At 36.2% G+C, this 25190-nt stretch overlaps 1 protein-coding gene across 1 annotated transcript in view; it reads right to left on the reverse strand.

The window, feature by feature from the left end:
• Positions 1 to 25190, reverse strand: part of LOC140136142 (kinesin-like protein KIF28) — a 50865-nt gene that overhangs the window by 14190 nt on the left and 11485 nt on the right. The window contains exons 5-21 of the mRNA XM_072157848.1: positions 19259 to 19383; positions 18418 to 18496; positions 17003 to 17066; positions 15939 to 16125; positions 15260 to 15412; positions 14321 to 14418; positions 13436 to 13766; positions 12605 to 12699; positions 11917 to 12122; positions 11372 to 11514; positions 9704 to 9850; positions 8938 to 9085; positions 4686 to 4773; positions 3797 to 3970; positions 2683 to 2808; positions 1257 to 1526; positions 545 to 712 (exon numbers count right to left, since the gene is read on the reverse strand). Coding sequence (XP_072013949.1) covers positions 545 to 712; positions 1257 to 1526; positions 2683 to 2808; positions 3797 to 3970; positions 4686 to 4773; positions 8938 to 9085; positions 9704 to 9850; positions 11372 to 11514; positions 11917 to 12122; positions 12605 to 12699; positions 13436 to 13766; positions 14321 to 14418; positions 15260 to 15412; positions 15939 to 16125; positions 17003 to 17066; positions 18418 to 18496; positions 19259 to 19383 — 2602 coding nt within the window. The remainder of the gene's footprint in view (positions 1 to 544; positions 713 to 1256; positions 1527 to 2682; positions 2809 to 3796; positions 3971 to 4685; positions 4774 to 8937; positions 9086 to 9703; positions 9851 to 11371; positions 11515 to 11916; positions 12123 to 12604; positions 12700 to 13435; positions 13767 to 14320; positions 14419 to 15259; positions 15413 to 15938; positions 16126 to 17002; positions 17067 to 18417; positions 18497 to 19258; positions 19384 to 25190) is intronic.

Consider the following 25190-nt stretch of genomic DNA (forward strand, 5'->3'; position numbering starts at 1 on the left):
TTTTTTATTTTGCCATTAAACTTTGTTACCCTAAAAGGCCTAAGCAAGTATTTTGCTTGGAAAAGTATACCCTTTTTCCTGATTTTTGGCGTTTTTGACACCCTAAACAGGTACAGCGCTGTACTTGCCCAATGCTGAAAAACAACCCTTTTTACTTGTTTTTTTACACGAGCATGGTGTCCACCTTGAAATACAAGTGGCCCCCCCGGGCTTAAACCCCTGAGCACTACCTGCCGATTGGCCAAAAAGAAGTTTTCATTATCAATTGGACCAATCAGCAACATTGTTAGAATAATTTCACCACACAAAACAATTGGGGTGAATTATTTGCAAAGCTCCATTCTGATTGGTGATTAAAGTGAAGATATCATATAATTGACCAATCAGAGGCAATGTTAGATTGGCAGGTAGTGCTCAGGGGGTTAAAAGTGTAACAAGTTTCAGCCAAAAGGTCCACATCCCAAGGGAGTACACTACATAATTATATACTGCACATATTTTTTTTTAATTTCAATAAAAAATGTTGTTAACAAACAAGACCTACCTGTAATCTTGCTTCTTTCTTAGACAACCTCTCAAACTTTCTCTTCATCAACACCAGTTCACTCTTCAACTGAGTCATCTCATCTGATGGTTCAGACCCTGGCATACCGGTTTGGCGACGGCTCAAGCCGTTGGCTTGTTCATTCATATTTTCCATCTGTCTAAGCTCCTACAAATTATACAAAAGTGAAGACATTTATGTTAGTCAATTGTGATGAGGAAAATCCACATATTTTAAAAGGACAAAAAAAAAGAAGCTTCCTTCATGTTTCATTGATAAAAGAGCACCAAAACAAGGTTTTAATTTATCATCACAGGACATGGATAAAACTAATCAATATCAATCACTTAGTCAATTACTGTAGAACTGGAAATTTTTGTTCAACACAGCTACCGCAAAAATAAAAATGTGCGAATTAGTTCTTTAATGTATAGATGTAAGTAAGAAAATTTCAAATCACAAATTTAAAAACAAGTGAAGTACTTTAAAATTGGCAAAGTGGGAAAAATTACACATGAAAATTACCACTTTTACATTAGTCAATCAATCAATTGACTAATCAATCAATATGAAATAAACAAAATTTACCAAAACAATCAAATAATCATAAACCAATCAACTTTTTCAGAAATATGATGGTTTGATTGGTTACTCGGATGATCATATCAAGGAATTAACCAATCATGGATGCTGTAAGAAAGGCCCATCTTACCTTGGTAGTCAGTTTAGACAATCTAGGATCTGCTTCACTCTCCACTTGTGTTCCATAAAGCTGGAAGGCAATGCTGCTAGATTCAAAGAAATCCAGATGATCTGGAGACACACTTGGAATAGAGATCACCCGGGAATAATTCCATTCGGGTGACAATGTGTCTTTGATGGTTGGACTCACGCTGTAATCTGATTCATTTTGGTACTTGTACTTAACCGTTAGACCTTTGGAGTAACGTGATTTGTTTACTTCTCCACTGCGCACTGTCACCTGAAATTACAAAATTTATTTGTTCAAGATATTTAGCTAGTATACAAGACAAAATCAAAATTATTTTTCAATTTGATTTACCTCAGGTCACAAAATTACAAACTATCTACTGTGGTTATATGAGAATAATATCAAGCCTCTGAGAGTGAACATAAATGGATTCAGTACGGCACCACATCTAATTTGGTCCGATAGCACTACCGGTGCCCAGTTAGGTACTGATGATTTTTTTATCATACCCTGGTGATGTAATAAATTGTATCAAGCATTATAAATAAGCATATATATGCATTGTGTTATTGTTTTTCATTTAAAGATGAAGCCCCACTTTTGGTGTAAGTTCATTAGGAAGTTAGTCAAGGTTAAAATTTATCCATGTAAATTCTGTTCTGTCTGTCATGTAACATGTGTAAGTCAGTTCTTCTGTGGTGAACTGGCTAAGTGGGGCTTCCTGTTTAAATAAAAGCAAAAGCACTATGCAAATGGTCAGGATATGATAGAAAGAGCCATCGGTACCTATTGGAGCACTGATAGCGATATAGGACCAAAATTAGACGTTGTGCCTAACTAGACTAAAATGATGAACTGCCTCAATTAAATCTGTCCAAAACTTGTGGTAGTTATAGAAAACAAACAACTGTATACAAAGGAAACTTTCCGATGTGGCGTCATCTTTAACATAACAGCGAAACCCATTTCTCGTTGGTATAAGATTAAACTAACACCTCAGAAGTGTTGCCAAAATTTTTCAGTGCCAAGGCATAGCGAATTGGCTTGCCAGGCCACGGTGAATAAGTCTCAAGTAGCCCAATTTTAAAGATTCCAAAAGAAGTGCCCAATACCGGATATTTGGGCAGTTTTACCCTGAATTTAGAATGTAAATTGCCCAATTGGGTGGAAAAGCAAGGCTTAAAAAACAAAAAACAGTGCTTAATGGGAAGTACTGACCAATCAATAAATGGTCACATTGTTATTGCAATTTGGAGCATCAGAGACTGTAGAATTTGGCTAAATTGAAAGAAAAATAAGTCAAATTTACTGCTGCGACCTGACTCTTGAAAAAAGCAGCCCAATTTTATGCAAGTACCGGCATGTTTTTTGAGTAGCAGCAAAAACTTGCTTTGATATATTATGACACAAAAATTGCTTAAGTTACCTTGAAGTGATAAGGCTTGCCAAGTAGTTCTGTTGGGTCTTCCACAAAGCTATCTTCATCCTGTAGTGCTTTACCATTCTGAGTACATGGGGTCACATTAACAAACATGAAACCTTCTTCGTTGCCCTATAATTGAAGAAATGAAGACACTAATAACAGTTAAGAGCTAGCTCTATTTAAGATGTGTATGTCATTGTATGTGGAGGTGGGATGAGGTGTAGGGTGGTCCATACATGTACACTGCAATTTCTGTCACATTATTTAACTAATATATCTTGTGAATGTTTTAATAGAAGAGTGGTCCTAATTGCCTTATGAATGCAGTCATTAAATATTGGCATCTCAAAGTATAGCTAAGCATGCAAAGTCAAAACCCAGCAAGTGCAAAATGTTCTGTTAAACCAGTTTCTCATTCCCACCTGACCCTTATTACATGGCTGCCTCAATTTGTTTTTCTAACATACATTTACAAAATATATTGTCTTTCTTTAACCTGTTTCCAACACAATTATGGCAAATACAATACTAGAAATAACTTTTTCATAGGCCCTCTTTGCATTAATTGATGGAAAAGGGATTGTAATTGTTACTGACCCAGTTCTGAATACCACAAGCCCAGCATGTGAAATACTATATATAAATACATTTAATAGTTAAGCTTGGCATCATTCAGTTTTTTAATTTTAGAATCTTAAACTTTCTTAAAACCTGTTTTTATCTTCTAGTGTTTCAATTTACCTTGAAGTCAGTGATGGTAATCTTATCATCAAAGTCTAACGCATAAGCAAGACTCTGTAAGAACACATTAGCTGTACCAATCAGGACATCTTACCTTAAAGTCAGTGATGGTAATCTTATCATCAAAGTCTAATGCATAAGCGAGACTCTACAAGAACACATTAGCTGTACCAATCAGGATATCTTACCTTAAAGTCAGTGATGGTAATCTTATCATCAAAGTCTAATGCATAAGCAAGACTCTGTAAGAACACATTAGCTGTACCAATCAGGACATCTTACCTTAAAGTCAGTGATGGTAATCTTATCATCAAAGTCTAATGCATAAGCGAGACTCTACAAGAACACATTAGCTGTACCAATCAGGATATCTTACCTTAAAGTCAGTGATGGTAATCTTATCATCAAAGTCTAATGCATAAGCAAGACTCTGTAAGAACACATTAGCTGTACCAATCAGGACATCTTCAGCTGGCTCCCAGAAGGGGTCCTCTTCTTTAGGAAGCTTTAAGACATCTTCATCACCATCCAGGAATCTCTGGTAAAGGTCCTGTAACAAAGCCAGACACCTAGTTGATTATCTGCATTAATGCTATGCAGTCTGCATGCTTGCCATATGCTTCAACATAAAACGTTTTGAGATATTTTGAGCTCAAAATATCAAGAGCTATCTTAAGAACTACTGATCCAATACTAGGCTTGTTTGTACTCATTTTAATGCATTTTTCATGCTGATACCAAATATGGTCACGAAACTTTACAATTCTGAAATTTTTTGAATTAAAAAAAAATTGGAACTTGTCATATGCAGGCAACACCCATGTTGATAGAGTTAATACCACAATTTCACATATTACAAAGAGGGTATAGTGGCTCATACTTGCAGCATGTCTCTGTATGGTCATTTGATTTGGTACCAAGTACTTCCTGGGTGTGAACTGCATGCCCTATGTTGATGCTTTAGTGCCTTCGTTACCTCAGCACACAATACATTGTAGTATTCAGGCAATCTAAGATGATTGCCTGAATACTACAACCCTGCTGGTAAATTGACTTAATTCCATGCAAACAGTCTTCAAATTATTTTTGCACTTTTGAACCCAAGTTTGAAAGTTATAGTAGCAAAAATCTCAGGATTTTTTCCTGTGTATGAAATAGCTTAATAAATGTGCATCAACAGCTCACTATGCATGCATTATTTTGTATATCTAACAAGTGATACACATGTATTAACCTATAATTCAACAGAGTGTTGGCATCTTTACCTGAATGACATATCGTCTGTTGATGAATTTGCCTCTTTCCCATAACCAAACATTTCCATTAAGAAGGTTCTTCATTTTCACCATCGTTCTGAGAAGAGAAATAAACAAATCCAATCAGTTACAATCTTATCTCTCTCGCTCACTTATTAAATATTTGATTGTAGATTTATAACAAAGATCAAAACATTCTAAGTATCATGTTTATGCATTTTTCATTTTGATGGCACCTCAAGAAACTGTCCAACACCAAGAACACCAGCATTGGAGTTCAATTGGGACTATTTCATTTAAAATTCACTTTGAAAAAGTTCCACAAAGGGAGTATGAATTTCAAATGGAATGAACATATTAGGCAGATCTATTTGAATTTCATACACCTGCTGAGAAAGATTCATCCTGAATCTTCAACAGAGGGAGGGTGAGTTTCAAATGAAGCTGCCTAATGTGTTCATTCCATTTGAAATTCATACTCCCCTTGTGAAACATTTTTCCAAATTCTTCCACAGAGGTATTGTGGATTTTAAAGGAAATAGCCCATTAGGAATAGCTGTGATACACTCAGTAAAAACTGCCACCAGTTTTTGGACAACCAACATATATGCAATGCAGAAGGACAAACTAAAGGAAATGAAAGATAATCAAAAGGATAAAATCACACTAGGGATCTAGTCTGTCATAAATACTAAGGTGGGAGAGATGGGTACTTTTAACAAAGATGGTCCTAGTACAGCTACCTTTACAAGCTTACTCTATCTATTACAAAAGCAGAGGGATTAAGTAACATTTTAAAAAGTAATTTATAAACGAAAACTGTATAGCCTCAGCACAATATAGAGATCATTGCTGATTGTTGGCCTATAATACTTCACAAATCATTTAAGCATCATTCAAGTATAGCAGTCCTACATTTGGGCATGTAATTGGCCCCTTTACACAAAATTCGGGTGAATCCAGCTCGGAAAAGAGGAAGTGCAGCCTGGGGGGGGGGGGGTACTAATGTTTGTAAGGTATACAGGGATGTGCCACTCAAATGGGTCGCTTTTTTGCAAGAATAAACCTTAAACATGGGTCCCGATTTGAGGAAAACTTGATCAAAAACTGTCATATCAGCCGTTTTATTAGGTTAAAAAAATCCCTAAATATGGGTAGGGGTTTCAGAGTTCCAGCAGCACAGCCCTGTTTAAAAATTCAAGTACCCCTGGGAAGTGCAGCAAGACTGCACATGCGCACACTGGTGGTTTTTTTTTTTTTGCATTAGCCAACCAAGAGAATAGGTGCTGTGTCGTAATCAGCATGCATCAACAATATTTTGTTTTCAAGCTTACTCAAAATTTTCCACTAGAGTAAATTAAAAACTGCCAGGGGTTAAACATGCATGGCAACACACTACAGTGATGGAGTCGAGAGCATAACATCACTGTTCTGTCAAAAGTCTTGTATGTGATTTTGACTATGTTGTGAAAAAACTGCCCCATCCCCTTAATCCATGATCATATGGTCACACATGAGGTTTTGATTGTACCATAGACATTGCTGCACAATCACATGTAACACTTAACACTTTGTGATCCACAGTCTCATCTACCCAAATTATTCCAAAAAAGTTGAGATTTTTATACTTTTTTTTAGATTTTTAGAACTACATAATGCTTGCAGATTTGTGGGATTAACAAAGATATTGTACAATGTATTTTCCAACTGTCAACAGTCCAAAATAATATTTGACAGCACTGTAATATGTAATTATGGGTAACTCTCCAATTCAATGTTCAAATCAACTGAACCATACCCCCAAACAGGATACTAAAATCACAAAATGCCCCTTTAATCATTGGTATAAGAACATAGGCTCAGTTTTTCATGAGGTAGTCAAATCACATACATAGTTTTTTAAGAATAGCATTGATAACTGATTGAGCTAAATTTGAGTGACTGCTTCATTCTTCTTTCTTAATGTTTACTCATAAACATGCAAACATACACATACAGAATTAAAACAAATTTCAACACCAACGAGTTCACCAGTTTACTATATTTACTTGCAGCTACGATATGAAAAAGCATTTGAAAAGAAGAATATAATGAAATAATTGACTCACATCCACGGTCTTAAGGATGCAAAGAACAGAGAGAGACGATGTCATCCTTAATGAGATACATGTATAATATCATTTATATCATTTATTAACCCCATGAGAACTACCTGCCTATTGGCCAAAATGAATAGTGTGTCCAATTTTGAACCAATCAAGGAGGGTATTAATTAGATCATCTGCAATTCTATTACTCTTACGACCTATTATTCAAAATCGTGCACTGTGATTTGTTAAAACACGTCACGTGAGAGCCCATTATTCTGCAAAAATGGGTCAAGCGCCGTAACACATTCTACGCACAGCATTACGCTTGCTTATGCATGCAATATTTCTGTGATACGCGCTGTCAATTACGCGTACGCGCTCACCTGGAAGTAAACAACTTAAAATATTTATGCCAAAAATGATATTTTCTCTTTAAATCACACTATTTTCTGGTAATAGAATAGAAATAAAGGGTGCAGCATTATCCTTTACACGCAAATAATGTGTCCTCGGCAATAAAAACGTTTAAATAATGGGCTGGGCTGCGCCTCACCCATTATTTACATTTTTACTGCCTTGGACACATTATTTGTGTGTAAAGGATAATGCATTACCATTTATTTCTTAAATGCATGTTTGACCATAAATAGTTTAAAGCCTAATCATAATTGGCAATTGAAATGAGCATTTCAAGTTATCAACCAATCAGAAATGCTGTTAGATGACAAGTTATGTCCAGGGGGGTTAACATTTACACAAAGTCACAAATGAAAGTATATAGTTTGGCACTGTACAATTTCACTCTGTTTTATTTTTGGTAAGTTTCAAGATCATCAAGATTACAATTTTTATCGCTTTCTCAACGACTTTAAGTCAGGTATGAAAGTACACATAGCGAGTGATGAAGTCCTTTGAACAATTATTGTATACAACATATTTTCAGAGATGATTATTTTTCATCCACTTACGTAATCGTCCTAAATGTAAAACTGCAAAATTTGGCAGGATGAAACATTTAATTCTGTATAACATAAGTTCATTTAGAATGCACACTGTGAGTTTATTTTCATGGAATGGGCTATTCAAGTTGAAATCCATACACACATCCTCTATGGAACACATAACCTTAATCTCATATTCATACATATTCACGATATAACAACGTTTCTGATTGGATTTGCGACCTTTTTTGCTGGTCATAAATACCGTTTATGACCAGTACGCAGGGAATAAACAAGCTGCGTCACGCAGCGTTGGAACCCAATTAACACAGCGTTGGAACCCAATTAACACGATCCACGATTTGCTAGTGTTGCGTACACGCGCATGTCACCGCGCCCATCTCACGCGGCGCGAAAAAGATGATGCGTATCACGCGTTGACTCCCGGCCGTTGACCTCATGAGCCGAGCTGCTTGCTGCAAGTAGGCCTACTCATTTTCTTCCAATTTATGAAGGAAAATGGTAGGAAATGTTATTTAAACTTGTAAACCCTTATTATTTTCATCTGTATTGAATTGCTAAGAATGTTGGGTATGTATGAACGGGGTTCATTCATAGGATTTCGGGCATGATCGCTGTTTATGCCCTCGGCTCACGATGAACCCCTAAATCATAATCTCTTAAGTTCAGCTCTTTTCCATTTTGACACCCCTTTAATTTTAAAGTTTTCCAAAACAATACTGTATGATTGCCATTAAAATAGACCTATTAGGCCTACTATTTTCCCTGTTATGAGCTCTACCTGTTTAATTATCTGACCAGAGAAAAATGCCCCTCTGACAAAAAATGAAGGAGCAAGTAGGCCATTTTCCACTTTTCCACCAAAATTCACCCCAATCATAGGCCAAAATAATGCAAAATACAAACGTGTGCACATTGTACCAAGAAAGTCCTTTTCACCCTGATCATGGGTCAAAATAGTATAAAATACAATTTTTTGTGTGGCTACGCACACACAATCTCTCTAAAGCCTATTGTTTTGGAAGCTTGAAGACTTTGCATGTACATTGGACAGTCTCTCTAGAAAAAAACGGTATATATATGTAACCCACTGATAATAGCGTGTCAAAATGATGTAACTGGGATTTTTTTTGTCTTCCCCCCCCCAAAAAAAAAATTTGCAACCCAGAAAGCTGGCTATGCCCCTGCATCTGACAAATATATACTTACTTAGTTTCTTTGTTGCTTCCTTCCTGAGCAGCACCACTGATTAGAACAATCTCAAATGCCTTGTGTTTGTTGAGCTCCTCACTGACAGCATTTACTTCATTGATCATGGGCAATAACTCCAGTATCTGATCCTGAGCTCGCTGTTGATCTGGTGAAGATGAAAGCATTTTGATAAGGAGCTTCAATTAACCTTTTTGGAAAATCCCATAATCCCTTGCGGTTAGACCTAATATGTCATCAATTGAAGTCACGCCCATGCGCACATCTTAATCTTCCGTATGGGCCTGACTGACCCAGATTTTGCATTTTGGGAGAACTTTTTTCTTTTTTACTTTTGATACAATCATGTAAAATAGCCGTTTTGTGGCCAAAATTTATTGATTTTGACAGAAAATATTTTTGAAAAAATTCAGAACATTTTCAAAATATGTTTGCAAAAGAATTATCAAATTTTTGCCAAATTTTCAAGCTTTTAGTAATATTTTAAGAGTCATTTTAGCCTCCAGAAAAAAAATTCCTGAGCAACCGACCCTACTTGAAAAGTCAATGTTTTTTTGTTGTTGCCTAATGCTCATTTAGACACTTCAAAGTAACCTGAACTGAACAGATCTTATCATGTACCTTTACTTAGCCCAGATGAACCAAACGAGGTGAACCCTTTAAACTGAACTGAACTGGTCTTATCATGTACCTTTACTTAGCTCAAATGAACCAAACAAAGTGAATCCTTTAAACTGAACTGAACTGAACTAAACTTATCACATACCTTTACTTAGCCCAGATGAACCAAATGAAGTGAACCCTTTAGCTTGAGCCAATTCTTTCTGTGCAAACTCCCAGTCTATGCTGGCAGGAGTGCCTTCTGGTGCTGCAGGATTCACAGGATTCTTGAATACATAGATGTGGTTAGACCCTGAAATGCAAACAAAAATAACATTTTCAATATGTTCACTAGCAACTGATGGCGTCGGATATGATTTCTTTTTTTTTTTTTAATCTGGGTGAATCACTCAATGTTAAACATAATGCCCAGCACAGGATGTACATGAACAGACAGCCAGGTGTTACCCTGACGGAACTGGCTGCAAGATCTTTGTCATTCACTGCATCTGCCCACGCAATTCAAATGCAGTAACAGAGGAATCGATAATAATAATTTTCCCCCACTGGATATTGAATCAGGAGGGGACCTCTCTGCACCAAAGTCAAAGAACTTAACTGCGGGTCATGCCACTTTTGAAATTATTATCAAAGAAAGTGTTTGAATCAAATGCGTAAAATGTATTGAAACAGATTCTTCAGGATCATCCATAGTTCATTTAATTGAGAAAGGGTCTTTTTCAGATCTAGAAACATCTAGACACACCAGACCAGAAAGAACTAGATTCCTGATATGAATTGAAATAGTTCTGAGTATCAGGTTTTTTTTATCTGAAAAAGAACCGTTCTCAATTAATGTGTAAAAGTGAACAAATTTCCTGACAGGAATTGTAATAGTTCTGAGTGAGTATCAGATTTTTTAAATCTGAAAAGCGAACCTTTCTCAATTCTCGCTATTACGCAATAAAGGCGCCGCCAGCGGTTTGCGATGTAATCGTGATGTATCATGGGAAAATCGTGATGTATCATGGGAAAAGGTCGACATCCAAGTCCGCGCAATACGAATATTACCATGCTATTACATAGGAACACGTGACAATATTTTTTAGTTTGTCAATATAGCGGTATTACACGCCGTCGATAGAGAAAAAATTAACATGATACATCACGATTTTCCCATGATACATCACGATTACATCGCAAACCGCTGGCGGCGCCCTTATTGCGAATAGCGAGAATTAATGTGTAAAAGGTCATTTTAAATTGCTTCAAAAGTGAAATACTTCCAAAACTGTGGCATTTGCTTCTATTTTACTCATAAATTTTAACTTGAATGCCATTAGCTTTCCAGAATGTTCTTATTGCATATACAACAGAACCAAACTCCTGATGCAGTCCCATTTTGGTACTTGAGGTCTGTGAGTACAATAAGTTTAAAACATTTATTTATATCAGATTGACAGAGACCATATGTGTTGGATCTGTTCAAAGGTTAGCAATAAGAAGCTATTAGACAGTTTCCAAATATTTTAACAATCTGCAAGATTTACTTTCTAACATTATATTGCTTGCAGTCCAGTAATGGGCTATTCCAGTTAAACTCCATATGCCCACTGTGGAAGACATTACCTTAATATTCCACACAGGGAGTGTGAATTTCAAAAGGGGTTACATGAATGGGTGACTCCATTTGAAGTCTACACACCCTGTGAAAAGAGATTAAGGTAATGTCTTCCACAGGGGGTGTATGAATTTCATTTGGAATACTACTCAATTCGCTTCAGGATCCAAACCCTGGGATTCAAACACAAGTTCTTTATTTCATAGTCCTTACCAAATATGATTCTATCGAGATGTTGAAGTGGTCTGGATCCCACAAGTGGCACACCATTCACCTTAATCTTGGCCCCAGCACTGCCAGGCTTTAATACAATCTCACCACTCTCATTGGAAACTACTGCATGCTGCTTTTGAATGCTGAAAATTAACGAAAAAGATGTTCATATTGTTATTAAAATCAAACATGAGCATTTGCTTTAATTTTGGAGATAAATGTCAAACTAACTAATGGTGTAAAAACTGTCATGTACATTACGGCAATGTGGTCCGATATCAACGACACTTTATCCAGACTTGTATGGAATTATCCAAAATTCTATAGTATTCGGCAACGTCCATCTGACTGCTCTTCCTGCTTCCTGCTTATTAGTGATGTGACAGTGTGATGATGACGTGATTCAGTTAGCCAATCAGAACCCAACTTCCGTGTTTCCGCTATCAACAGTGCCAAATCGGCAGACCGATGAAGAACCTTGCTCAAAACTATAAAAGTCCTGACTTTATCAGTTTTCATCAAATACATATCAATGATTTTCTTACCTTAAACCACTAAGTATAATAGTAGGCTCTGGACTGGCATCTTTCCTACCAATGGTTGTCTCACTGGCACCCAAGAAGTGCACCACCACACCACTGAGCTGATTGTCTTCATTCAGATTGGCTATGTGTGGTTCTTTGTTCTTCCTGGATTCCATCTGAGCTTTCCCTGTGTCTGAACCCTTATCAGATTCTCTTTGTTGTTTCAACTGGAAACAGATAAAGAATAAATGTGAGTCAATGTTGAGGTTTGAACTTTGAACATAAAGGTTTGGTATCATAGCAATGGGGAAAGTTGCCCTCTCCCCCAGAAATTTTCAGGGATGAAAATGGGGACGCAAAGAGCAAAAGTGTCCAAAATGGCTAGAAATGGGAAGAAAATTGACAAAAGGGGACAACAATTTGGCTTTGCCCCTCACACTAAAAAGGTAGCTACACTGCTGAACCTCTGCCCTAATTAAGCATTCCCATATTCAAATACAGATAAAACAAATTCTGGGTCTCAATACCTCAGATTATCCCCTCCTCTACAGGGGCGGATCCAGGAATTTTCAAAAAAGGGGGGGGGGCTGAGCCACATAACGACTTGGCGCCCACACAAAGTCAGGCACCGCTCTGCAAAAATACACAAAGTCGGACGCCGCTCTGCAAAAATTGGGGGGGGGGGCGCATGCCGGGTATTGTACCATACCTTTGAATCCCAATCCATATCTGCCATTGCTTCTTGATTGGCCAAAAGCTGTGCTTTGATCTCCTCCTCCATCTGTTTCTTCATCTTTGCAATATCTGAAAATTTTTTGAAATGGAAAATTTGTCACTTTCGTTGGCAATGGTATAGGAGTAATACAACCAACTAAAACATTTTGTTTGCAAGTGTATATACTTCGGTTTTGCATGTTCTTTTTTCCCATTGGATTTTTCTGTCCAGTTTTATGTGTGTATTATGCAGGGATGCAGAAAGTGGGGGTGGGAGGAGTGGGGAGCATCACTCATAGGAAATGACTATCACAAGTGAGGAAATGATGCTATTTCAGAGAAAAAGGATAGGGAGAAAGAGAAAATAGAAAAACTTTGCTGAGGTAGCTATCACTTTCTACATCCCTGGCATTATGCAACATTTATGGAGAATGAGGCTGTCATCCAGCAGTGCCACCTGTTACTCCTATAGATGAGTTGACCTCAATGTTTATCAACAAAGGCAAGGGACTGGTATATCGATATGCTTGACTGAACCCCATGCAGCCACTACACTGTACAATAGCCTTATTGTGATGTGGCGGGAGTTTTAAAAACATGTGCCCTGTACAAAATATGATGTGCGTGCATACTGCCAGGCAAAAAACAATGGAAATTGTGATGATGCGTGCGCATACTGCCAGGCATTGACGTCAGAAGTCAACTCATCTATACTATGCCTATGATCATAGTTAAAATTACAAGTTGTTATAGCTTCATCGTGGCTCCCACAATGATGATTTAACAACAATGATTTAATAAAATATTGACTCTTAAGCTTCCTTACCTTCTGGACTCATCCCTGAGCTTCCTTCCATAGTTGGAAGTGCATCTCCAGACATAAGCTTCTTTAGTTTCTCATTCTCCTCCCTCAGTTCTCGAATAAGCTTCTCAACAGGGTTTTCATTCACCACAGCTTTGTTCTTGATCTTCTTTGCTCTGTCAGCGTACCTTAAGGTACCTAGCGTCTCATCGTAGTTGATGTCAGCTGGCGATAACGCAGCGATCATTATAGTCTTACTGTTACCACCGAGGGCATTTTGTAGGAGTTTGGTGAGTACTGAATCACGATATGGGACCATGACTTTCTTCTTTCCCAAAGATAAATCTGCCAGAGCCTGAAAAACATAATAAGATGTGAATTTGAGAACTTTTTATGCTGTGACTACTTTTAATGTCAGATAAACATAGCCAGTGATCATTAACATGTTTTTAACAAATTACACAACAGCCTTAAAGCAACGTTGTGTTAAATCACATAAAATATTAAGATAATTGCATATTATTAAAGGGTTTTATTAGGTCGTACTGACCAAACTCTGAAGCAATTGCAGAGTTCTACAGCTAATGAACTCAACATAATTGTCATGGATCGGCAGTGACCACAGCATCAGAATCTCTAATTATGATCTTTGATAAAAAACCATAAAAATACCAATCATAATCATAACTTTAAATCTAAAACACAACCCTGAATCCTTTGGGTTGCAAAATTTATTTGATCTCCATAGGCACTACTGCCTATGCTGCACTGACTATTCCTACCATATTTCTGATTGGCTCAATACAAAATATAGCCCTCTTTGTAACCAATCAAAATATATAGTTCTTAGAAGCTGATAATTTGGCCGGTAGTGCTCATGGAGATAAAGTCTTTCAGGGGTCAACTTACAGATATGACGTTTCCTAAAGCTGATAGTGATTTGTTAATATTAGCGCCCTCTTTCAGTCTGTCTCCGGTGGCTCCTGTACTGTCTGCACGTTCACTACCTGTATGGGGAGAAATCAAATGAAAACCAATTTGATTTCATATGAGTTTTGTGAGTAAAAAATTTTGGATTGGCTAACAAAAAATTAGCAGTCAACCAATATGATTGCATATTTGCAAAATTCTATCATTTTATTTTAGAAATAACAAAATCTCATGTTATTGTTTTGGGTAATGTGCATGACTCCATCAAGTAAAACAGGATTTTGAAAATACTTTTCACACTTTTTTCCCTACCATACAACCAACCATACAACCAAAGTTAGGGGATTTGTAACTTAATACTTCAAAAAAAGTAAACATTATAACCAATCCAAAGTTTGTGTTTTAAGCTAATTGGGTGCAAACAAAAAGTTTGGGGGGATACCTCCTTGTGATTTTAAAATATGAAAAGGACCCAAAATAGGAATATTGGGCCAAGTCTTATGAGGAGTTTCACCCCAGTGGGGAAGTTATTTTTTGTTATATTCTTTAATTTTTTCTTTTTCATTTGATGCTACTCGGGGGAGGGGGGTGTCATACCTTCATGGCATTTAGAGAGATGTCCATTTTAGACCAAGAAGTTGCTTAGTAAGTAAAATACACTGATATCATTTCATGGTTTTTCTGTTTGGTGTGAGACACTGTCGAACAGTGATGTACCAGAATTATTGATTGTCCACTACAATTGTTCATTTAGACCTATAATTATTTGAGCCAGGGGCTCGAGAATCTAAAAAGTGGGGGCGGGGAAGGGTATTATTTCTACAATGCGTGAGATTTTGTGCCATTTTGCAACCTTGGCGTGACACTTACTACCTGTCACGCTAAATGCATGATAGTTGACAGCCCTGCATACCTTACCTGCCAAATCCACCAAGTTGATGACGCTGGATTTCTTGGTTTCTTGTCCCAAATCATTCTTACTGATCTGATCGAATTGTATTGTGACTACTGTGTGGGCCCTACTACTTGTTGCATTCATCTGTGTTGCTGCGACTGTTCTATTTGATGTACCTGAATTGAAACAAAACATAACATAAATAAACATATTTGATCAAATTGTATTGTGGCTACTGTGTGGGCCCTACCACTGGTTGCATTCATCTGTTGCTGCAACTGAATTGAAACAAAACATAACATCAATATACTGTAAACCATGAAATTTTTGTGTTCATTTAAAAGATTTCACAAATTGAGCAGGTGCAGTTGATTCGTGAATTTTTCAAAGACATAAATATGGGTTTGTTTGCCGCAAACAATATTATTATAAGTATCCTGCATATATTTACACATATGCGAACTTTGAAAAGACATTAATTCAAACTTGCTGTGTTGTCCTACAAACACAATGAATTTGACTGATTTCAATTACATGTTGGTTGGGACATGTTTGAAATCAGGTTTGAAAAAAAATAAAGAAAAAAAATAATTAAGTTTGTTTTAAAAGTTCTTACATATGGCTTTAAATACACGATATGTCCCCCTTTAACCAATAAAGATAGTCCTTAAAGTTCAACAATTCAGCCAGTAGTTTCTTTACCTTCATCTATTCTTTTCTCAATTTCCTTGTAGCTTCCTACAGCTGTTTTTCTCAGTCCCTGCACAAAGAAGATGCCCTCCTTGGGATTCTGTCGCACAGGTAGACCACCTTTGGGGTTATTTTTCTGTAAAAGATCTCGGACCTGCTCATTGTAAATCTCCAACATAGAAAATGTGACCTCATATTTCTAGGAGAGGAAAGAAAGGCATGTAATCATCATTAGGTGCAAAAAGGATTGAACTATAAAGTTTAGCATATCATCATGCTACTGCATTAAGCCATTTTTTGAATCATTCCCTTTTATTTGTATCATCATTTGTTCTTGTACAGAGATTGGTGAATAAATACGTTTAAATGCATGCTTAAACCATATTTTGTACTTTGTTTTCAAAATTACAAAAAATGACATTGGCAATTATTGTAGTAGGCTGATGAAATCACTGTTACCTATCCAATGGATAAACAGCAAGTGACATGCAACAGATGCAGATAGAGTTTATGTTATACACAAAGCAGACCCACAGCCAACATCTAGGGGGAGGCAGGGCTTCAAAGAACTTTTTAGATAAAAAATACTGGCTTGCATGTAGAAAGTGGACTTCAGTCACTTCAAAAGTGTGCACTTTTTGGGTTTCACAGACGAAAGTAGATCATGTGTACATTTCATCCCATTTGGAGCCATTTTGGTCACACATGGATTGAGTTGGTCTTGCTTGTAGTTGTTGTCCCTCATGTTATTGGCCCCAAGGGGCAAACTGGTATACTGGTCAGATAACTATGCTCTTCCCAAAAAAATATGAGACCAGCTGCTGTCCTATGTTTCTGCAGCTTCTGGGCCAGAAGTAGTTCTAGACGAAGCTCTAGGAAGGGGCCCTATGTGAAATATGTGAAACCACCAAGTTGAAACCCAGTGAGTGTAAAACTCACATGGTTTGAATGGGGTACCTGACAGTGCAATACATACAGGTACATCTTACATTGGGGATTATTTTAGGGTGTCATTTTACCAGCACTTTATGGTGTCTAAATTGGCAAACTAATTGAACAGTAGATGAACAACTTACCACAGACCCGTCATTAGCATTCATCGTCTGAAACAGTACATCACATGTGATTGGTACAATACCTCTGTAATATTACAAAATTGAATGATTAATGAAAGCTATAGAGTAAAATGAAATTCTTTATATTTTATTCCATTGGGGACTACTCCCAATTCCAGAAAAATACATATTGCGGCAGGTGCAATAATTATGAGCTCTGGTGGAGGGGGAAGAAGCCAAAAGGGGGAAGCAATTTTTGGCACACATTTACAGGGCCCTTTAAAAGAAACGCCTTGAAAATGTTTAGGGAAGCAGTATAAGAAACGTTTGAATGTGCAAAATTTCGTCCTAGCTACAAACACAAGATGTATGTATAGGGTTCCAAAAGATTTGGCATGTGCAAGGGAAGGGGCAAAGATTGTTTTATATTTCCAAATTTTGGCAAGCTGAGAATCTTTGCTCCTTTTTCCAAAAAAAGTTGCCAAATATCAAAATTTAACTTTTGTTGCCAGTTAGGTCCAACAAAAGGATTACGGTGTGTTTCATTTGGTAAACCGGGTCACATTTTAATAATCCTAAACATTTAGTGCTGTATTTTTCTGGAATCAGGAGTAAGGGCCTTAAGAGTGTTTTGTTTGCTTGTCTTTTAATATCACTCTTGTGCAAAAACAGCCAAAAATATCCCCTACATAATGTTGTAAATCTATTGCTTTTGTTTATTTATTAGTTTGTTTGTTTTAAAACAAACTTATGGCTTAAATCTCCAATAGGAAGCAAAAGATAATCTCTTGTTTATTTATTATTATTTGTTCGGATTTTGATAATCCTGGATAACCCAAGAAAGCCTCTACTGAAACTAAATAAATAGCCTAGAGCAGGCCTTTTCAAAGGGCGGCCCGCGGCGCCCTTAAAAGTGGCCCGCGGCCGGGCACTGATTAAAAAAAAAAAGTTTAATTAAAAAAATATTGGGGAAAAATCAAAATAGTCAAAGAAAAAAGACTTGTACCTATGTTTTTTCATGCCAAATTTGTGTTAAAAATAGGTTAAACCTCTCAGCTTCAAGGGGGCTCCGCCCCCCTGGACGCCCCGCAAGGGGTCCTAAGGCGGGCCCCTGGACCCCACCCACTAAGACGCTACGCTCGCTACGCTCTATTAATTTTTTTTGGCTCTTCAGCATTACTGTTCAACACAATTTGGCCCTTGAGAAACAAATTAATTGAGAATCCCTGGCCTAGAGTTACTGTTTCATCTAACATCCTAGAGAATTGATTATCCTAGATATAAAATTGTCTTATTTGACTGGTTTACCAGCTTGCAAAAGTGCAGCTTTGTATAAATCCCCGAGTTTTGCATCAGAAAAACAAACAAAAAGCCATGAAGAGATTTATTGAAATGGAAAGTTAGCAACATACATTGATTAAAATAAGATAACTTACTTGTTAGCACCATAGCCGACCATAGAATAGGATTTACCAGCGCCCGTCTGACCATAGGCAAATAACGAACAATTGAAACCTGGAAATATTCAAGAAGAAAAAAAACCAGTAATTGTCATTACAGTGAATATTACAGTCATTGCAGTGAACCCATTTGGTTCTGTATTTTCAATAATGTATCTACTCAAGACAAGTTTTTTACATTATTTTGCAAAAAACAAATGTTGAATACAGAAACACATTTTGATGTTTGGCAAAGGCAGGGCCTTCTTCATTTACAGGCAAGCTTCAAAATAAGCAGGCACCTAGGAGCCATAAATGGTCATAACTTTTTGGCTCCTGGTCCACACCAAAATCATATGAACCAGGCTCTACTTTTTTTAATAGAGCCTGGTAGTTAAAGCAGGTTTTGTATTTAATGTGTCCAATTGAAATTTAAATGACTCTTTAAAAATGGCTCCTGGTTCACTAGATAATCACAGGAGCTGCTTTTTCCAAATGTGTGGCTCCTGGTCCAGATCTGCCTATTTTGAGGCTTGTTTACTGGTAGAGAAATATGGTCTTGCTTCCTGCTCTGCAGGGGGTAAAGAGCACATCACTCAAAGTACAAGGGTATTTTTCTGATATTTCCAAAAATTTTGGCAAACATTTGTCTGCCTTCTTTAGGGACACTGGGAATTCCCAAGTTTTTAATCATTTTATTGTCCCATTTTTGTTTTTTTGGATACAATTTTGGTCTGGGAATTCCCAAAAATTTATGGTACAAACTTACATGTCTTCTTTAGGGGTGGGGTGCCATCAATTTCTGGAATAGCCCATAGCTGTACAAAGGCCTGCTTACCTGCAAAAGCATTATCTAAAACTCCTTTTCCTAGATCATTAAATACCATATCTTGAGATGCGTAGTTTGAGCCTGGAGTTCCCACCAGTATGCCTTTATCATCTTCCGCGAAGCCATCATGGGACCTGGTTATTAGAGACACAGAATCAATACAAGTTGGTGAATAATAAATAAACACACAGACAGCAATATAATAAACAAATTAAGAGAGAAACAGAAAATAAACAATGATTTGTATTAACCATAAAGTTTGATCAGCTCATATTTTTTTTCGGCTGGCCTTATAACATCACAGATTAATATCAATCAATATATTTTATTTTGAGATTTTTCTTGTGACATCTTGCCAGAAGCATCACAAGTTATTCATTGAAGTCATACAGATTGTTTACTTCCTTTAACACACAAAATATAGACCATACAGGTCAACGATATAGTGATAAAACAGCGGTCTACTTTTCATAAAACTTTTAAGTGATAAAACAGCGGTCTACTTTTCGGCGTGGTGGTAAAAGCCTAACAATTCCTGCAAATTATGAGCTGATCAAAACATAACTATGTAAAATCTTACAAAATCATACAAAGCAAATTGAAAACCACCATACATGCATCCCGCACCCTAACTCATATGCACGCTTTCATTAGCTGAGCCAACAATAGACCTGTTGTTATCAGTGGCTGACGGAATGCTTGGCACGCGAGGGGTCAAAACCTGGGGTAAACTCTAGACTGCTGCCCTCAGTCGTCAACCGTCTGGATTGACGACTGAGAAAACTACGTGGAAAAAAAGTGACAGATTTTGCAACAGGATTCCTGTGGCATAGAGCATGCGCAGTTGTGTCCAAATGGACCTTTTGACCGAGTTTGTTGTTTTTAGAAGTTCAGAGCGCGATCTTGTCACAGCGGCGCGATACAGCGACGCGGTACACGGGCGCCGCTAGTCAGTCGCGCTAAGGCGCACAACCAAATTCGCATTGAATAGTTTTCAGAAGTCCGTCATGATATTGGCTGTAAGATAATCAGTCGTCACTACGAAGCATACACAGTACATGCGAAGTGTAGACGGCTGATTGGAATTAGTCTAGGTAAACTCAAACTTCTTTGTTCATCTTCTCTCCTTTTTCATTCCTTCTTTCCTTTCCAATATGGCCAAAAACCACTTTGAGTGTCAGGGTTAATGTATTCATTCTGATTGTGGATAGTGACTGCACAGAAGTTTTTTTAAGACCTTAGTTGTGAAGGTTTTTCTTGTACTACATTATTTTCTTGATATTTATTTCATCTTTTGTTAATTTCTTTGTCAGCTTCCTTGTTAGGCAGTTAACTATTTCAAGTTGAAAATAATATTAATCTTACAGAATATATCAAAATTGTATTATGACCCCCCCCCACACACACAAACACCCCCACCACACAAAATATACAATCTTACAGTGTTTTGTGTTTATCATCGCTTTCTTGCACAGTAACAAAGTCAGTTGCACCTAAACGGATAGTTTTCCTTATTTAATTTGGCACAGAGTTGCTATTCTAGGGCATACATTTTTGGAAAGAAAAATAGGGGGGAGGGTCATAAAATTTTTGATGACCAAAATGTAGGGAGTCACAAGATGACCACAGATAATGTGTTTATTTTATTTCAATATAATTTTAACCTGTTTTGGGTGTATTGGTTGGGGGTCATAAAATTTGTGTTGCCGAAATGGGGGGGGGGGCAACATTTTATTGACACTGACTTTTTGCAAATTTGGGACCCCCTTCCAAAGAAAATGCCAGCCCCTTACTTGTATGATATCAAAATGATGAATACAACACAACATCAGAGGACTTCTTCTGACGAAGATGTGCATGTCAAATATCAAAAATTCAAGGTTTGTTGAATGTGTTGTACTAACTTTCAGAAAATGACAAAATTGGAAAGATAAATCTGGCATACTTTGCAGCAGTTCCTTTTATGGTATTTTCATATTTATTATTAGTTAATTAAAGATACTTTAAGCTGTTTTCAAATAATTAGGTTTCTTTTATGCAACACTCTAATATGCAATCTGTAATAAGCATTACCAATTCAATTTTCAATTCAATTCAAATTTTAAAATTTTAAAATTAGGTAAAATTTAAATTATAATTACTGAGTAAGTCTTTTGAATCTATTTCCAAAGCTAAATATTATTACTTCACCAAGCAGAATATTGATAATATTGATCGGATCAAGTGTTTATTTTATTGGTCTTCCTTCACTATCAGATCAATAATTCATCTCTGACATAATTTGATTTCATACCCTTGGATCACATGTCAATATAATATTGATTATCTATCCAATTTTATATCCCCTTTTGATGTCAAACATATCCTGGTATCACTCCCCAGTGTTTTCTTTTCAACACTTGACTCCACATAAATTCTGCAACCAACCAAAGGTTGTGCAAATCAATCCTTAGTTACGCACAAAGCTGATGTAAACGAAGCCATTGTGTTATATCACTGGTTATTGACATTAAGTACAATAACGAGGGAACGATGGTAAACATTTGGCTAGACTCTGCACAACTACTACGAAACAAATGAAGTATCAATTCCCTGGGATCAATTCTACATCTGAATGAATAGGAAATGAAAGCATGCATGATAGTCATGGATACCTCCTTCTTCATGGCAACTGATACAAAGACAGAACTCTTCTTATATAAATTATTCAGATCTAAACATATTTTATCACAAACTGACATAATCTGGTGTGGCTATTTTAGAAAGTCAAATTAATTTTTTAATTTAGCTAATTAGAGCTAATTTAAGACTCAGCATACATGTTGAAGCTGAGACACATTTTAATTTGTAGTTATAGACTGAGCTACTTTCCCAAATTTGAAATCTTGAGTTATTTGATTTTTCTAAGAAAGAAAGGAAAACATAAAGGCAGCAAAAGTGGTACCAGAATACCAGAATGCAAAGAAAAATAAAGGTTTGAAGAAAGAAGAGAAAAGGAAGAACGAAACAAAGAAACATGTAACAGAAATGTTAAAAAACAAGGCAGACATATTTAAAAAGAAAGGAAAATGACAAAGAGGTATTGTGGGAAGAAACGACAGAAAGTAAACAAAATTAAGACAACAGAAGAAAAGAAGAAAAAAATGTACAAGAGGGAAAGAAAGAGAAAGGAGGGGAAGTCAAACCATGAAATGAAGGGAACACGTAAAAATTAGAGAAAGAGAAAGTATGACAAGTTGAATTAAGAAATGAAAAGAACAACTAAGGCCTAAAAAAAGAGTTTGACTGGCGTAACATAAAAAAATGGGAATGCCTGTCGGCATTTTTTTTTTACATGTACATTTTAAGCTGTAAATTGCATATGATAAAGGCCTTGGAACTTTTTTGTTTCTTTTTAAAAATTTTTTTAAATAAGAAAAAAGTCTAGGGTCAGGCCTATTTTTAGGGTCGGTCAGGTTACGCCAATCAAACAATTTTTTAGGCCTAAGAAGGAAAGAAAAACAAAAGGGGAGTCAAATGAAGGAAAGAATGAAAAGAATTGCAGATGACATATGTCCATTTGTTGTTATGCCAACAAATTATTCATTTTATATTTTACTTCTGTTGATTTAGAACATAAAGATATCATGAATAAACAATCAAGGATGGAATTTATATATCATACACTGCAGCATCTTTAAAAATCAAATTATACATGATTCCTTGTGAAGAACAGGGTTGTTTGATTTCAATCACATTTTTTTTTCATAAAAATCATTGATTTATTATTTTTTTTTTTAAATGAATTTTATTAATCATGGATAATTCAATTTTGTTTTGGTTAAACAATCATCCACATTATCCTATTCTTGAATCTTGATGCTATTTATGATTTTATATAACTCTAAGAACTCTTTTGAGGTCTTTTACCAGTTTGGATTTTTTTTTCAACGAAAAAATTGTTGTTTCTTTTGCATTTGTAATAGCTTGTAATAATTAGTTTAAATGTACCTATTTGCCTAGCTATCCTCTAATTTGCATATTTGCATAATGAGCTAATTAGCATAACTGATTTTGCAAATTATGGCAGCTATAGAAAATTAAGCTCAAAACTGCAGTAATTACTAAGACTTTGGCAACATTTCAATGCAATATTCTGTAAAATATTTTAAAATATGAAAACATTGACCACTTTCAATTAAATTTAACTGTAATGGTGATCCACAAAAAAAATACAAAGTAAATGTATTATGAGGGTAAAGTTACTTAAGTACATGTACACTGATCAATATTCCCTTCTTTCTTTGAAGAACTTGACAGTACAGATTTTTACTTAAGGGGTCTTATAGTGACCTTTTTCAGGGAAGCCCCTGTTGAAAAGTAAACATGACATACTGTAAAACACTTAAATTTTGCGAGGACCTAAAATTCGCAAAATTAAATCCCCCGCGAAATAGCTTGAAATATAAAATTTCACATTGAAACTAACAGTAAATTTGGTTTCGCAAAATAAAGTACCCGCAAAATTTAAGTGTTTTACAGTATACCAATTAAATCATGTGTGAGAAATGCCATGGGTCTGTACATGACTACATGTCATGAAATACTTATTTACAAAAAGAATTTTGGGGCAAATGAGTGAAATATAGATAGTTTCTTTTAAAGGAAGGTGACTTGATATATCTGGAAAATCAAATTCTTTAAAACTTTTGTATAGGCCTAACATAAAATGTTGTCCCATTCAAACATTAATGCAAAAAGAACATGTAGGCCCAAAATGCAGTGGCGTAGTGTCATAGGGGCACGGGTCTATCCAGTGTTTTTATTAATGATAATCATCATGATCATGTAATAAATTGATATCAAATGAGAGATCCTATTTTTCTTATTAACATATTGAAATTAGGAGTTCCAAACCGGTGTATTTCTGAAGATATCATCAAAAAACTGTTGAATTAGTCTCAAGACCAAAATCTGCATTTTGATGGGGTAAAGTGGGGGGGGGGGGGGGTGAGGCTGTCAATCAGGTTACCCACCTTTAAAAAGAGAAATGTCAGAAATAATCACTATTGGCCATTTGTTATACATACATAGACAATGAAAGTTTTTTTTCAAAATTTGGACCTTTTTGGATTGGAGGGGGCGGATTATGAAAAAGTGGACTTTTTCCCCAAAATTTGGACCTTTTTTGACCAAAAAAATGCATAGAAAACTCAAATTTTTTCGCTTGCTACGCTCGCAAATGGGACTTTTGGGGTAAAAAAAGGGGGCTTTTGGAATTTGGGGGTGCCCAATCCCATTACGGGCATGTTCGTAAACAAATAACATAATGACATGACTGTATACCAGTGGCATGATAGTTGGTGATGGTAGGTCATATTTACTTTTCAACAACAGCTCACCTGAAAAAGGATGCTATGAGACCCCTTAAGCCTACAATTGTTATTCACGGTGTTAGCACTGACTCGCGTTTCAGAAAAAGTATAATTTTGCCCCTGAAGCACCCATACTTTCACGTTTGTCACCAAAAGACCTGGGTAAAAAGCCTGGGGGTTCTGAACTTGGATTGGGTGGGGATGTGGGGCTGGGACTTCAAAAAACTACCCAACTATAAACCAAATTTGGTAAAAATCAGACCCAAAATTATACAAATTTTGAGAAAATTTCAACAAATTTTGCTAAAAAAACAATGAAAAATTGGTACCTTTTTGAGAAAATTTGGAAAAGACACCCTTTTTATTAAATCGAGGGCCACAAATAAACCAAAATGGCTGAAGAAAATGCAACCCAAGTCTAAACTAAATAGCTGTAAATGTGTCCCATCCCCCTAAAAATCATAACAGAAGAAACAAAAGAGCAGTAATTGCCCTGTACATTTGCCTTATTAGGGTAAAATTGCAAACTCATTTGAGGCTAAAATGGTCCGAAATTGAAATTTTTGCGAAACACACAAAAAGTCCCA

This window comes from Amphiura filiformis, chromosome 16 (genome assembly GCF_039555335.1).
Source record: "Amphiura filiformis chromosome 16, Afil_fr2py, whole genome shotgun sequence".
NCBI classification, from domain to species: Eukaryota; Metazoa; Echinodermata; class Ophiuroidea; order Amphilepidida; family Amphiuridae; genus Amphiura; species Amphiura filiformis.